Raw genomic sequence first — 14,359 nt, forward strand, 5'->3', positions numbered from 1 at the left:
AGATATCAAACATGTCCATGTATATTTGTATACAAAGAAAATTTGATGCAAATTATTACTTCTTCAAGGATCCTTTAAAGCTGTAACTATGGCACTATACTGAACCTCTGTGAGAAAAAAAAGTAGTTTGCATGGCACCAGTCGAACACACAGATGTACAATGAACATAATGTCTGGACACAGATCGGTAACCACATTTTCCATTCATGTTAAACCTTTCCAAAAATACACTATGATTGAGCATATGGCACATACTGACATTATATTGTTTTCTCCCTTATCTGCAGCCCAGCAGTGTATTGCTCACAGGCAGATCTGTCGGGCTCTCCAGACACAAACAATTATAATTCTTAAAAGGCAAATTCCATCGGTTGAGTGGAGCTATTGATTTCCATCTGAGTATGCACAGAGCAAAAGTCTGTGTAGACATCAATCAAACACTGGCTGACATCATTTCACCCCATGCTGTACCTCTTCATCTAAACTCGCCTCTTTACTTTTGAAGAGAGGGTGTTCAGCAGCATTCTAATCTTTAATTCAACTATTTCTATGTAAGAAAAATATCACCTCCACATCTATAAATGCATCTGTCTGTATACACTTACATACAGTGACTGCCCTTCCTAATTCCCCAGTTTCACAGGAGCATTGCTCTGACTGTGCCTGGAGGTTGTTCAGTGCTCAGAAGCAAAATAATAATTTGTCTTCTGGTGATTAAGAGCCATTATTGATTTATGTAAAAAAAAAAAAAAAAAAAAAAGGTTGATGCTCGGCCTCCGCTCTGGTTCCTCCCGCCCTGATCATCCAGGGTCGATTAGTGTAGGCATCTCTTCCACTTGTGCCTCAAGTATCTCAGTGGGCCCTGCAGAGGAAAAAGAGGAAACACATTAGTGTGAATATCTGACTGTGCAGAGGAGAGCCACTTGACAGAGCAGTCACAACACCAACAGTCGCTTTTCATAGAGCAAAATGAAAAGAATAACAAGGTATCATTGCCCACACACGAGCACCCAAACACACACACAAGTCATCAAAGTTAATGTCACTGAAGCGTCTGGCACATTTTCATGTGTGGATTAAAAAGCCTTCCCTTCTGTGAACAGACAATCGCTGAGCCTTGTGCCTCTCCTTAAATAGCTGGCATTTTTTTAGTGTTTCTGACTCAAGTCTGGAGTGGTTCAATGAGCAGAGGACCCCATCTGGATCATTGTGGCTCTTACAAATCAGATCCTGCTGTTGAGATGTTGTGTACCTTCCCTGAGTAAGGTGCAGCTGATGCCTCTAACTTTTAACAGTCTCCAAAGCAGCGTGAAATCCTCAAATTAAGTTTGCTTCACCCCCAAAGCTTTCTAAGTTGCACTGAACCAACTCGAGCCCTTTGACTCCTTCTCACACACATGGCTGCATGTGCTCATGCATGCTTTTTTGCACTCTCATACAAATTTAAACACACGCTCAAGTATCTCTTTAACATTAAAATATATGCATATCACACACATTTTGACAAGGACACACACACACATGCCCACTCACTTTCCCACATCATGACTTTGCCTGAGTCACAGATAAAGAGGCACCAAGACGAGCCAGTATCCATGCCCAATGTGCACCAGATTTACTTTTGAATGCTCTCGTGTTTCGCAATGTAGGTCATGTCTATTTTGTATTCCAATGAACTTTAGCATATAATATCTCCATTACAGATGTTACGCCTCTGGCATGCACCACGACAAGTATTTAGCTTTCATTTTGTTTAATGTTTTTCCTGTGACATTTTCATTTTCAGTGATCATAATTAAATGTAATCTATTGAGTGAAACAAAAATCAAAGTAAATGATGCATGCAGAATGGGGATGAGCAAATAGACAACTGTGTGTCTTGGCAGACTATCACCACTAACAATCAGACAGAGAAACAACAGCTAATTAATATTCACTGGCAAAATGTGTGTCTCACTCTGACACATTTATTGAGTTTTATTGCACGCTGTGCATTTGCCAGGTTGGAAAATGTGATGAAGACGGTGCAGTTACTAGGAGCACTACAAGCACACATATGACTGTTGTGTTATAAGACAACAAATCAGAGTAGCAGGTTTACATTTATAAATATAACTGTAAAAATTTAGCCATTTACGCCCATGAGATCTTACATTATTATGGAAGCAGCAGGTAATTCTATTGTAGCTTGTATTTGTTTTCCATTTGCCCTTTAATGGCCACTTTTAATTGTATTTAAATGTCCTTGTATAATGTTTTTCCTTTGCACTTTAATGCAGAGTGACATTTCGAGCCTACAGCTCTTCCTTAGACTTCTGATAAATGACACAGTCGCCATCTTAAATCCCCAGCCACACCTGTTACCCATACTCATAACAAAAATAAACAAAGAAAATATATATATATATATATATATATGTACATGTGTACCCTAAAATCCTTCTAAACTGGAGCTGCTTGGTGTCTGAACTTATTTGTTTTCTAATTTGCCAGATGTGTCTTTGGTCCAGCACCCACTCCATTGGACGTTGGGATGTACGTGTCTCTTATACTGTTTTCCTTTGCACTTTGTCTCGATGAATTGCCTTGTTGCTGGAATGTGTTATAAAAATAAACCTGCCTTGCCTTGCACTGGTGACGTCAGCAGGACGTGGGGTTGAAAACACAAAAACCTTTCAATGGAGGAGCTGCCGCACACAGTAATTTATTAGCAGATGCATAACAACCAGGAGAAGATTTTTTTTCATCCCTAGAAGGTCATTTGTTATTCAGAGGTATGAAGCAAAGGATGCAGAGGCTGCTGTAGCTTCGGAGAGAAAAAGTCTGTGGACTTTTTGATTAAAAATGGAAATGTTGCCAAAGGTGTTTGCTGTACAAAGTGTCAGATATGTTCCATAATGGATACCCCACCTACATCGCATGTATATAGAGATACATGTGCGCAGGGAGATTATGCATACAGCTGCTGCCGAGTGGGAGTAAGACATCATCCAAGGGGAGAGGAAGAAAGAAATGAAGAAAGAGTACGAGAGAGAGAGACAAGGAGAGAGAGAGGTAGGCTATGAACTAGAGCTGTAAGCTGTGAGCTGTAGGGAGTAGGTCAGTGCAGTTGAGTCAGTCCTGACTCATGATGGAGGCGGTGAAGATCCACCTCCTCCCTGCCCATTACAACTTCATCCTCAAGCCTGGAGCACTGGAGCTCAGATAGCCATTACAAAAAACAGTAGAAACTCCTACACCCATGGTCGGAGAAGCGCTGCTTTCTGTGTTACAGGAGCAATCTGATAACGAGTAATGGATGTATTAAACCCTGAACCATGAATCCAAACATGAGGGGACCATTTATGCAACAAGAGCTGGTTAGTGAGCGCAAATGTCAAAATAGTTTCTCCCACTTCCTGCTGTGGCTGCAATTAATACATGCACATTAGTGTCTTTCCACCACCACCACAAATATGCAGGCTGGTAAATGTTCAAACTGATTTATGTAAAATAATTACCATAATATATAATTCAAGTTAGCGGCACGGTGGTACAGTGGTTAGCACTGTCGCCTCACATGTCCTGGCTGTACCCCGCCTCTTGCCCAGTGTCAGCTGGTCTAAGGCTTCCCCGACCCCTGACAAGATAAGCGGTCACAGAAAATGAATAATTCATTCAATGTGGGTATGACTTTTTATTTTATTTTACTTAGAGGTTAAGTTCCTGTACAGCTGCTTGTGTTTGGACAATATTAAACAATTCGAGAACTGTGGCTTCTTTCATTACATAAGAAAAAGTGTTCTCAGATTGCCTTGGTGGTCGAATGGTCACAACGCATGCCACATAACCACAATGTGTCAGGGGTGATACCCAGCCCTTGTGAACACTGCAACATTGTCCACCAATGTCAATGGTCAGAGGTAACATCGTGCTGCAGGAATGAGTCCTTAAACCTGGAATAAGTTAGCATTTTAGCACTTTGGTTCCCTCGTCTCGAAGTCAATTGGTTTTTGAATGGGTTCTGAAGTTAACTTCCGTGTTGGCCTACGAATAAATATCCTCGCAGCACTCCATAAACATCATTATAGTTGGAAAAGGGACATTTGAACAGTCGATATAATCGTTTCGAAACTACATAAACATTATCATTTGTTGTCAAAGACTTTCAAACAACTTCTCATCTCTAAATTGCAGCCTATGCACATTAGCAAGGTGATTTTGCTTTAGTGTTGTGGTGACTGGTCAACAAAATTACATACAATTAATCTCACAGACATCAGATCTAGCTCAGTGGAAAAACCAAGCGGGGAGCAAATATGTTTGATTTCAAAACTTAAATGAAAACTCGGACACGTCTGAGTTGGGAGGAGGAAAACATAAGATGAGGACTATTTGTTCAATTTAAATTTTCCAAACACAGCAAAGCCTGAGACAATTATAAGAAAAAGGAACATGCACAGGGAAAAGAAAAGAAGTGCAGATGCATTTACTTATTCAGCGCGATCTCTTAATCATATGACGCCAAGGCCACTGTGTCAATTGAATAGTGCATTAGTTAGTGAGGCAGTGCTACAGCAGCAAAAGCCCTTGTGAGCTGCATCTATTGATGATACTGGCTGCACTCACATTCTGTAGCACACGGCTGTTTAGCCAGAATGTGTGTGTGTGTCTGCTGTATGTGTCTGTGTGTGTGTGAGCATGCTGTTGCCAGCCTCATTAAGATCCATTAATACAAGGTAAATAGAGTAAATGTTGTATACTGAGAGCTATCATCTTGAGGACAAACATGCATCCACACAGACTCTTACACAGTCGCAAACACAATACAGCCAAACAGCATCAGCTTCCACCGCATTACAGTTTCTCTTTCACCATCTCCCCCTCTGCCTCTCTCCATTACACATGCTCTCTTTTCCCTTCCTTTCTCCCTCTCCCACACTTTCTCTCTTCCTCTGTCTCCTAACCCCCCTACTCTCTCACTCTTTCTCATTTTTCTCGTGGCTGAATATCCACTGATCCCTAATCCAGACGCCGATTTTAGATTTGTAAGGCCAGCGAGGTCATGCATTGGATTTACTCATCAGTGTGCACTATTTCATACCCAGATCTTCTCAGCCTTTTTCTCAAGACTTCCTATGATCATAAACACACACGTTATTATATATATATGTCGAATGTACTGTTTATGTAACATCCTGCCCCCTGAGCACACATGACTGCCCCCACACCTCTTTACCTCAGTGTCCCTTGCCTTAATTTCTTTGCCCTCTCTGTGTGTGTTTATCATAAAAATATGTGCAGCAGCAGTTCAGAGCTTTGTCAAGGCTAATGTCGGTACAAAGGCTGTCTGAGGCAGTACTGTTATCTCCTGTAGTCTAATCCTGCTAATTAAGGGCATCGCTAGGAGGAAGGTGCTACTATTCTCATACAACTCCAGGCTATGCTGTCTCACCAAGTGTGCCAAGCTGACGTGCTTTCACATACACCTATGCACACACAAAGACGTGTGTACAGATGTAGATTCCTCGACAGTCGGATCTGAAAATGATTTGAAATTTATCACATGCAAACTTGGTTTGCAGACAAACAGAGAACACAGGCTTCATTCAATATGCTGCTTAATAAAAGCTAATAAAGTGGAGAACACCAACTGCTCATATAGACGGTGATATTAACTGCTGATTTATAATCCCTTGAGGGAATAAAGTCCAGCATTTTTCTGCCTGATTCTCTCCACTCAAGAGCAGAACTGATTAGCTTACCGTCCACGTAGTCTCATAGATATCACAGTGAGTGATAGTGGGGGCCTACACAAATGGGAGCTGAGTTGCTAAACATGAATTTAAAGACAATTTTTCAATTAAAATTTGCTATAAAGCTATCAGCAGACACAAATCAAAATGGCAGTTTTGTCATCTAACACTTCTCTCTCTTAACCGGCCCACTGTGCCACTCTCTTGTCATTCACTCCCACAGTCTGACACGTCAGCAAAATGGGACTCATAGAGACAAGAGGTGATGAAGGAAACAAACTCACTTGTCTATTTCTCAACCCTAACTGTTCATCTTCACAGGCTTGTGTGTGTGGAGGTATGGATGCCACTATCTGTCTGCAGCGACTTTAATGTAATGGTGCATCCTACAACAGCCTTTATTTATGTATATGTGTGTGTAGTGGAGAGTTACTTGTGTACTGTATATGCAGGTGTCAGTGTATGGGAAGGTCTTTAGGGCTGTGGATGAAATGTGAGGGAAGCGGGTTTTCTTGTTTCATCCAGAAGGACATGAATTAATTAGAGCCCCTCTCTGAAAGAACTTCCTGAGTTTGAGACTCGTTAGTACCAAGAGCTTCCAGAAGGACGTAGATACAATTTAGTTTTAGTGTTGTCAGCAGTCCTTTGTGAAATGTTTAAAGTCCCTGTACATTTTACTGTCATTGCTCACTGCCTGCAAACATCACTCTGCACACATACACCTATGCATGCACCCATAAATATATATACTCACATATGAATATACAGGACACAAACAAATACACTTGTATGCAAACAGGCTCACAGATATGTGTCAGTGCATGCATGCAATTGCTCTATTTCTTCCTCCCTTTCTCTTCCTGACAAACACACTAATGCATGCACAAACACTCACCGCTTCTTCCTGATCTCTCTGTGTTCGTCTCAGCGCCCATGGCGATGCCTTTCTCTCTGTTTCACTCACTTTATCCATCCTTTCCCCAACTGTCTCCTCTCTCTGTTTGGATAATCCAAAGTTCAGTTGGAGTAGAATGCGCTCATAAAGTAGAAAACACTATGAATGATTCAAGAACGTTTAAGTTAGATAGAACAGGGGGGTTCCGGTGTCAAACCGTGGTCGTGGTCGATTTGCGTAGGATTGTTTTCTGGGGCTTTAGGGAAGGCGGGTGAGGAGGCACACAAGGTGGAGGTGTGTTTCCTGTCGGCGGGAAACTGTGGCTGACCGAGAGGCCGCCGTTTTCCAACATTAGTTCATGAGGAAGAGCATGAGGGGGAGGAGGGGAGGCAGAAGAGCAGCAATGCACTGGGCTGAGCCTAAGGTCGTTCAGCTCAGCCTGTATGTGTAGTTCTGTGTCGTCTACATCATATTGAAGGTCACAGTCCGGGCAGTAGCCGTGGTACTGGACCTTCTCACTGAAACGAACACGCTCCCTCTCACGAGATTCCCTTCCAGGGGCCTTGGGGCATTTGTTCTTTTCATGGCGGAGAAGAGGCATGGGCCTGGGTAATGTAGGAACAAGACCCGACTCAGGGATTCCGCTGTCATTAGCAATGAAACACGGAGTTGAGGAGAATAAATCCCTGTTTGGTTTCAATGTAAAAACCCCGCCATTCCTCATTAGAGGCCCGGTAGCCTTGGATATATTCCCTGATAACACTAATGTTGGATGAGGCAGATTCTTAATGTTGTGATCCTCGGCTCTCAACGGGGTAAGTCTGGGTGGCGGCAGGGGTGGGTGGGGTTTTTTGAGTACAGTCAGGACTGCAAGAGGGTTGACGGGGACCGGGTCGATGAGCGCAGGCGGTTTGAAGATGCAGTCATCAGGGAAGAGCTTCATCTTCTCCAGGCTGGAAGCGGTGGTAGTGGTGGTGGTGGAACTCGAGCTGGAGTTGAGTGTGTCCGTCTTAGAGCTGTCTGTCAGTCCGTCCTCCTCCAGTTGCAGGTCACAGGTCAGGGTGTCAATGTCATGAACAACCTGGTGACAAGAAGAGGAAGTATCACTGAGACAGCTGAGGTCAGGAGCAATAAAAACGCTGATGTCTTTAACTCATCAAGTCCTTAATGAATAAATTGAAAATCTCATGGTATTAATTTAAAAATGATACATTTTGATTTAAGAGACTGATTAATGAGATTTAAGAGTGATTTAGATATCTCTATGACAACCACGCCAGGGAGAGAAGAAATATTACTGTGATTTATGAGAACAGCCATGAGCCTGCCAAACACTGACTTAAGTGATATACTACAACGATCCTAGAGAAGTAACAATACCAACCTTATCCTGAAAGCCAAGACACAAAAAATCATTCATAATAAAAAAACTAGTGTTAGGAATGAATAAAAAAAACCATCCTCTGCATACAGCAAAAAGGTGCAGAGGACCAGACAAACACAGGGATACAATGACAATGGAGAAAGACATAGAAAATCAATAGACTGTCAGTCTCCCATTGGGAAAAATCTGCACAGTGTAATATTCTGCTGCAAGTGAGCAACTCACAGAAGGATAAGAATCTTTACATTATTGCAAAGAACGAGCATAACTCAACCAAAAAGAGAATGAATAAATATCACAGTGAATAAAATGCTCTGAGAGGGAAGATCCATTTCTACCAACAAAAGTGTCATTTTTCCTTAACAACAGCACAGGAAACAGTCCATCATGGCATGAATTAATTCCAAGAAAGCAACTTCAGTATGTTAGAGAGAAGAAATAGATATTTTACATCAAGCAGAAAATATGCACGTAAAATTCACTCTGTGAGCAACAACAAGAAAGCAAACAGTCTATCTGTTGTGGTGCAATAATGTACACAGTGTGCCAGGGTGGGAAAGGAGACATAGGAAATGCACGGTGGCATAATCCAGTGAATACTTCTCTGGGAAAGGAATGGGGCGAAACAGAAAAGTGTTTAAATATTTGAATGAATGTGCAGTACTGAACTGTACACTGCAGAATATGATTATAAAGGACGGACAATAAACAAAACTGTAATAAACAGAAAATGCTCAGAACAGTAGAAATGAATGGAAAATGTTGTCTCAGGATCCTGTGCATACAGCAGATATTCAAATCCAAAGGTGCTTCTTTTGTCCTCCAAGAGGAAATTTGTTTTCAGGAGCTGCATAGGGACATATTAAAGAACTACTGGAGCAAAAATTTGGATGGTTGGCGCTGTAAAGCAATACTGAAATAGCTGTAAGGATGCAGAGGCACAAGATTAGATAATACATATAACATTTACAAATACTATAGGTATGCATACATTTTAGCCATACATACAATCCATGCTAAACAAGTTTGAGGTCATAATTAATTGAATTTGATGCAATATTCATCAATCAATATGCACCAGTCTAAGGCCTCCCACAACTGATCACCTTTTGCCTACTTAAAGAAAGCATTTGCAGTGTGGACGTAGTTACTCTCCCTTTTCTCTGCAGTGCTAACACAATATCTAGAAAGAATAAAACTGCATGCACACATAATAAACACTGCCCAAGGAGCCATTAGCATAGTGGGTTATATTTTCAAAAGACAGTTTAACAAACAGAACAGACATGGTGCTCAAGTCTGCTGGGAACAAATAACTGATATTTAATAATAAAATGTCTCTATTCTTATTTTTAGAAGTCTATCGAAACACATTCCCTTTGGAAAAGAGTTTCATCCTGGTTCTCTTCCCTTGGTGGATTTGTTATTGCTTCCATGCCCAGAACTGAAGTGCAGTGTTGGACATTTTATTACTGATTGCCTCACTACTGGGGATCCAGCACTCAGTGAGTCCAAAGACAACCTCATATAAGTTGAGACGAACACGTCTGAGGTCATTGCATCACAGCCGAAATACCCCATGAGAAAAACTTACCAGAAAAGAAAAGTACTGTATTTTCCTTTACAGCGTTCATAAAATAAACACGATAATGACAATGTTCTTTTGTTCATTTTCTGAATTAGTAATGCTTATCTCAGAGTACCCAGTACATTCGCCCGCTGTAAGACACCAGTGCTATCATCTGAGGGTTTGAAATGCATGTCCAAACAGTGGCTTGGGAAAAGGCTGAGAGAGAAATGAAGAGAAAGTGGTGGGGAGAGAAACACAGAGCAAGAAAGGGTGACTGAGAGGGAGAGATTAAGAGAAAGATAGAAGGCTAGGACAGAGAGGGCAATGGAGCTAAACTCTCCGTGCAGTCTTTAAACGGATAATTTGTTGGGACACACACACGAGGTAATACCAGTATCCCAGTGCGCAGCCCGTGCTGTAGGCCAGGCAGCTTCTGTGGCTGAGCCAAGCATCTGGGCAGGGTCCCTCCTCAGAGCCAGGCTCGGCTCCAGCCCTGTCTGTGAGTTACAACAGATAACTGCATTTCAAATGGATTATACCCCAAACACTGGCTTTGATAGTAACATCCCCTCGAGGTATGTGTTTAGTGTGTGCGGTGTCAGAATAACTGATCCTCTACACAATTTCCTGAAAGCAAAAAAATAAAAACGAATGAAAGACAAAAAGAAAGAGGTCAAATCATACAAAAAAAATCACAATGGACAGATTAGGATGCCTTCTTGTTCTCGTTTATCTCTGGCACCTGCTCCGAGACCCTGTAAACTGCTGAAAAACACATAAGTGGTCTAATTCTGCTCAAGTTAGGAAAACAGAGTAAGGGGAGCAGAGAGGCAGAAGGAGACAGATGCTGTGTCGACTACCCATCCATAATGTAGGAAGCAGGGGGCGTACGCAATGGGGTTTTATTAGAATGACAGGCTGTCATGTTAGGGTGAGAGGTTCAGCACAGCAGGCCGCATGCCTGGTAGAGGAATACAAACATGAAAGCAGGTAAGACAGCAGGTTATCGTAACTGAGGTAGCAGCATGCGATGCAGTGATTGGCAGTGGAGGAAAGATTTGTAGAGGAGGGCTGATTTGAAGCAAGCACTGTAACACGTGACTGAAATTAAACAAAATACGCCTCTATCCTCAAATAATCCTTCAGCGTCTGCATCACTGATATTTGAATGTCCATTCAGCCAGCTCTGAGAGTTTGATCTTTACCAAAGATTATGTAGAAAAGAAGGAGAGATCGCAGACAACAAGAGATAAAGAAAGGATGGAGATGAGTGCCTGCGATAAACACAGACATGCGATGAGAGATAACAGAGGACAAAGAGAAATGAAGAGCCACCACGAGAGACTGAGAGAGATGAAAAGTGAAAAGATAAGACAACAGCTCTATTATTGGGAGGAGATAATTCAGCAGCAAACAACAGTCAGCATTAAGATGATGAAATGCAATGCAAAAGCGCCTTCCTGGTTGAACCAACTTGTCCATTAAATATTAATTGTGATTAAATTTTTCTCACTTTCATTAAAAGCCTATGAGTCAGGGCGAAAAAAGCTGTCCTGTCATTTCACACCCCACGTCCTCCTGTGCCAGATGTCTTTCATGTTGGAGATAATGATCACACACATTAGTGGGCAGGGGAGAGGAGCATGCCTGATGTTTGTGAGTGTGTGCGTGTCTATGTGTGTGTGTGTGTGTGTGTGTGTGTGTGTGTGGCCATAGCCTTTTCCAGGCCCTAGTGATGTGGACGTCAACCTCCTGTCCTCACAGACAAGGATGCTTAGAAAGAGCATCCTCTCAAGGCAAGCCTGCAGAAATAACACAACACATGGTGGGCTGCTGATAAGAAAGGCATGGTGTTCCCTGTTCATTTACCTCTTTGAGCTCTTTGGCTACATCCTTGAGGTCTCCCAGGATGGTTTCCAAATTCTCCACGATTGTCTTGATCTCCTTTTTCACTTTCACTTTGGAGACTACTCCTTCAGCCTCTGCATTAGGTGCCCCTGACATTCTTCAGTTTATGGCACAATCTATTTCGCGAAGGATCTAAAGTCAAATCCTTTGGTCGCCACGCTGCCACTTTGCCAACGCATTTTCATTTTAGTCCTCCGCTCCCTTCACTTTTGCTCCTACATAACAGCCAGGACGGAGCGAAGTGGCGTCGGGCAGTGTTCTATATCTACCACCAGGCATGCGCAATAGAGCGTAACACAAAAAAATAACCCTTATGTCAAAATATTGTATCATACTGTCTGACAAAAAAAGGCGGCTGTCCACAGGTTTCTTTGCCTCACACCTTCATGTCCAACAGCGAAAAAAGACGTGCCACGAATATCCTTCACGTCGAGAGAGCGCTAAATTCAACATTTTGGGAGAAAACGTCCAGCACGACCGCGTTGAAAATGTCTCAGCTGGAGTAGAGAGAGAGAAGGACACGAAGAAGAAGAAAGAGTACACAGGCAGTCATCCTAACCGTTACACCGCCGGTCGTTATTGTAACGGTCCATAATCCTCAGGCATCGACAGAATGGTGATACACTCCTGCTTTTTCCTCAAATAGACGCTTCTGGTAATGGCACGACCCGGAGAGCCGCCGGGTAACGACACCCCAGAGGCACTTTCCTCCGAAAAACACCCCGTCAGTTTCATCCTGTCTCCATCGCAGCCTCCTTGGAGAGTCTGAGCAACAACGTCCGGGCGCAGAGGATGCTCTCGCGCTCCTCTCTCTCTCTCTCTCTCTCCCTCACCCCCTCGCACGCGCTCTCTCTCTCTGTTCTCTCCAGTCTTCTTCTGTGGTGCTGTTAGTTAAGTTGAGGAGGTCTCCCAGTTATTAGTTTTACGACGTGAACGGTGGTGCTTGTCGCGTTAAAATAACTTAATTAGATCTCCAGTAGCTTCCAATAATATTGTACAGTCTTAGCTGCTGATGCTTGGCAAGTTTCTTTTGACTAACGTTAGGTTTTTGGGGTTTTTTTTCAATGCGTATTGTCCATTCTTCTTCTTCTTCTTCTTCTTCTTCTTCTTCTTCTTCTTCTTCTTCTTCTTCTTCTTCTTCTTCTTCTTCTTCTGTGCAATACCAGTACAGCCTCCTGAAACTCTGTATCCTCATTTGAGGACATCACATTTTGGGTTTACTTGACCTTATCCTTGATTCTTCTTAACTTAGACCTGTTGTCCTCTCAGTCTATTATTTTATTTTATTTAATTTTATTTATTATATTTTATTATCTTTATTAATATTTTTTGCTTTTATTTTTCACTGCTCACAATCATCTCTCAAGTGCAGTATCAATATACCCTCCTGAAACTCTGCATTCTCATATGAGGACATTACATTTTGGGTTTACTCGACCTTATACTGTTGTCCTCATTTGTGGATACTTTTTTGTGCCATGCAGTGGAAGTAAGCGCACAATACACCAATCTATATAAAAACAAGATGGCAGCCATCTTTTATGGTTGAAAGTTGTTTATTCATGATTATGTCTGTAGTTTGATATGGCAACAAATCTGACCAATTTTAGCAACAGTCACAAGCTAAGACACTATTAATTAGGAAGTACTCATTTGAAGACATTGGGATTTTATTGTCATCTTGTTTAAGGACGTTGGGACTTAATTACTGGTAATAATGTTTAGTTTTTGATACTTAATGGGTCCTACTGATCCCAAATAACTAGGAGAAATTAAAAATGAATGCCAAACAAAAGTTAGGGTCTCAGGAGGATAGGCTAAACTGTACAATATCTATACTATCCCAGCAGTAAATAAAGTCAAATCAACCATTCAGTCTGTCGCTTAATTATATTTTCCTTCTCTTATATTGCTTTTTGTTTTTTATACTGTTTGCTTATTATATTGCTCTTTGTTTTGTACTGTTTACTTATTAAACTGACCTGTGTTTTTCTTTTTACCTATATGTACGTATATAGTGCTTTGTGTTCTTTTCTACTGTTTCCTCTTTGCACTATCCCTCTGCTGTAATGGTGCAAATTTCCCCATTGTGAGACAAATAAAGAATTATCTCATCTTATCTTATTGAAAGTTTAAACAACAAAACAAAGATCTGTCACAAATAAGCACCACATATGCATTCACAATCCTAAATACATACCAGAGATGAAAAAAGGAACAGAGCAAAAATAAAAACAACAAAATAATAACACTGACACATAAACCCACACACTGACAACCTCTCCAAGGTTAAACCTAGCCATCTTTCAGTTGCAGTTGATTATTGCATTGACCCCTAAGTTTCATGCAGCCAGCCAGTGAAAGGGCCCCTATGTAGACATATACTGATCAAGTGTATTCAATAAAGAGTATGTCACCCTCTCAAAAGCAGCCAGTTGAGCCATCATCATAGTCCATTCCTCATATGGAGGTAGGTGGGTGTTTTTTTCCACTAGAGCCTCTGTAGTATCCGTTTAGCTGTTGTAAAAGCCAAGTAAATCCATTTCTTCTAAAAATATTACAAGCCAGAGTCCTGAAGATCCATGGTTGAACCTAAAAGAGACAGTTTTGCAGAGGCATGGAGTATTTTTTTTTTTTCTTCCTCAGGACATCAAAGATAACCCGCTGGATGTTTTTCTTCAGTCTTCAAGTGATGGACACGTCCAAAGAATTTGTAAGATAGAAATTCACTTCTCCAGCATGACTCTACAGGTATCAGTTTCCACTTAAATAGATGCTGTGGAGTCGGATGCCACATCAGCTGGTTGTAAAAATGGGATTGTTGTAACAGCACCAGTTTCACCAAGAGGGGATGACCTATGAGTCAT

General features: G+C 41.6%; 1 protein-coding gene across 1 annotated transcript; it reads right to left on the reverse strand.

The window, feature by feature from the left end:
- Positions 1 to 724: 724 nt before the first annotated feature.
- prr16 (proline rich 16) lies at positions 725 to 12,289 on the reverse strand. Its single transcript, XM_049579804.1, has 3 exons — positions 11,454 to 12,289; positions 6,631 to 7,711; positions 725 to 862 (listed from the first exon to the last, which is right to left on the reverse strand). Exons 1-2 carry the CDS (start codon positions 11,586 to 11,588, stop codon positions 6,842 to 6,844), a joined length of 1,005 nt encoding a protein of 334 aa, XP_049435761.1. The 5' UTR covers positions 11,589 to 12,289; the 3' UTR covers positions 725 to 862; positions 6,631 to 6,841.
- Positions 12,290 to 14,359: the final 2,070 nt, after the last annotated feature.

Source organism: Epinephelus fuscoguttatus, linkage group LG6 (genome assembly GCF_011397635.1).
Source record: "Epinephelus fuscoguttatus linkage group LG6, E.fuscoguttatus.final_Chr_v1".
NCBI classification, from domain to species: Eukaryota; Metazoa; Chordata; class Actinopteri; order Perciformes; family Serranidae; genus Epinephelus; species Epinephelus fuscoguttatus.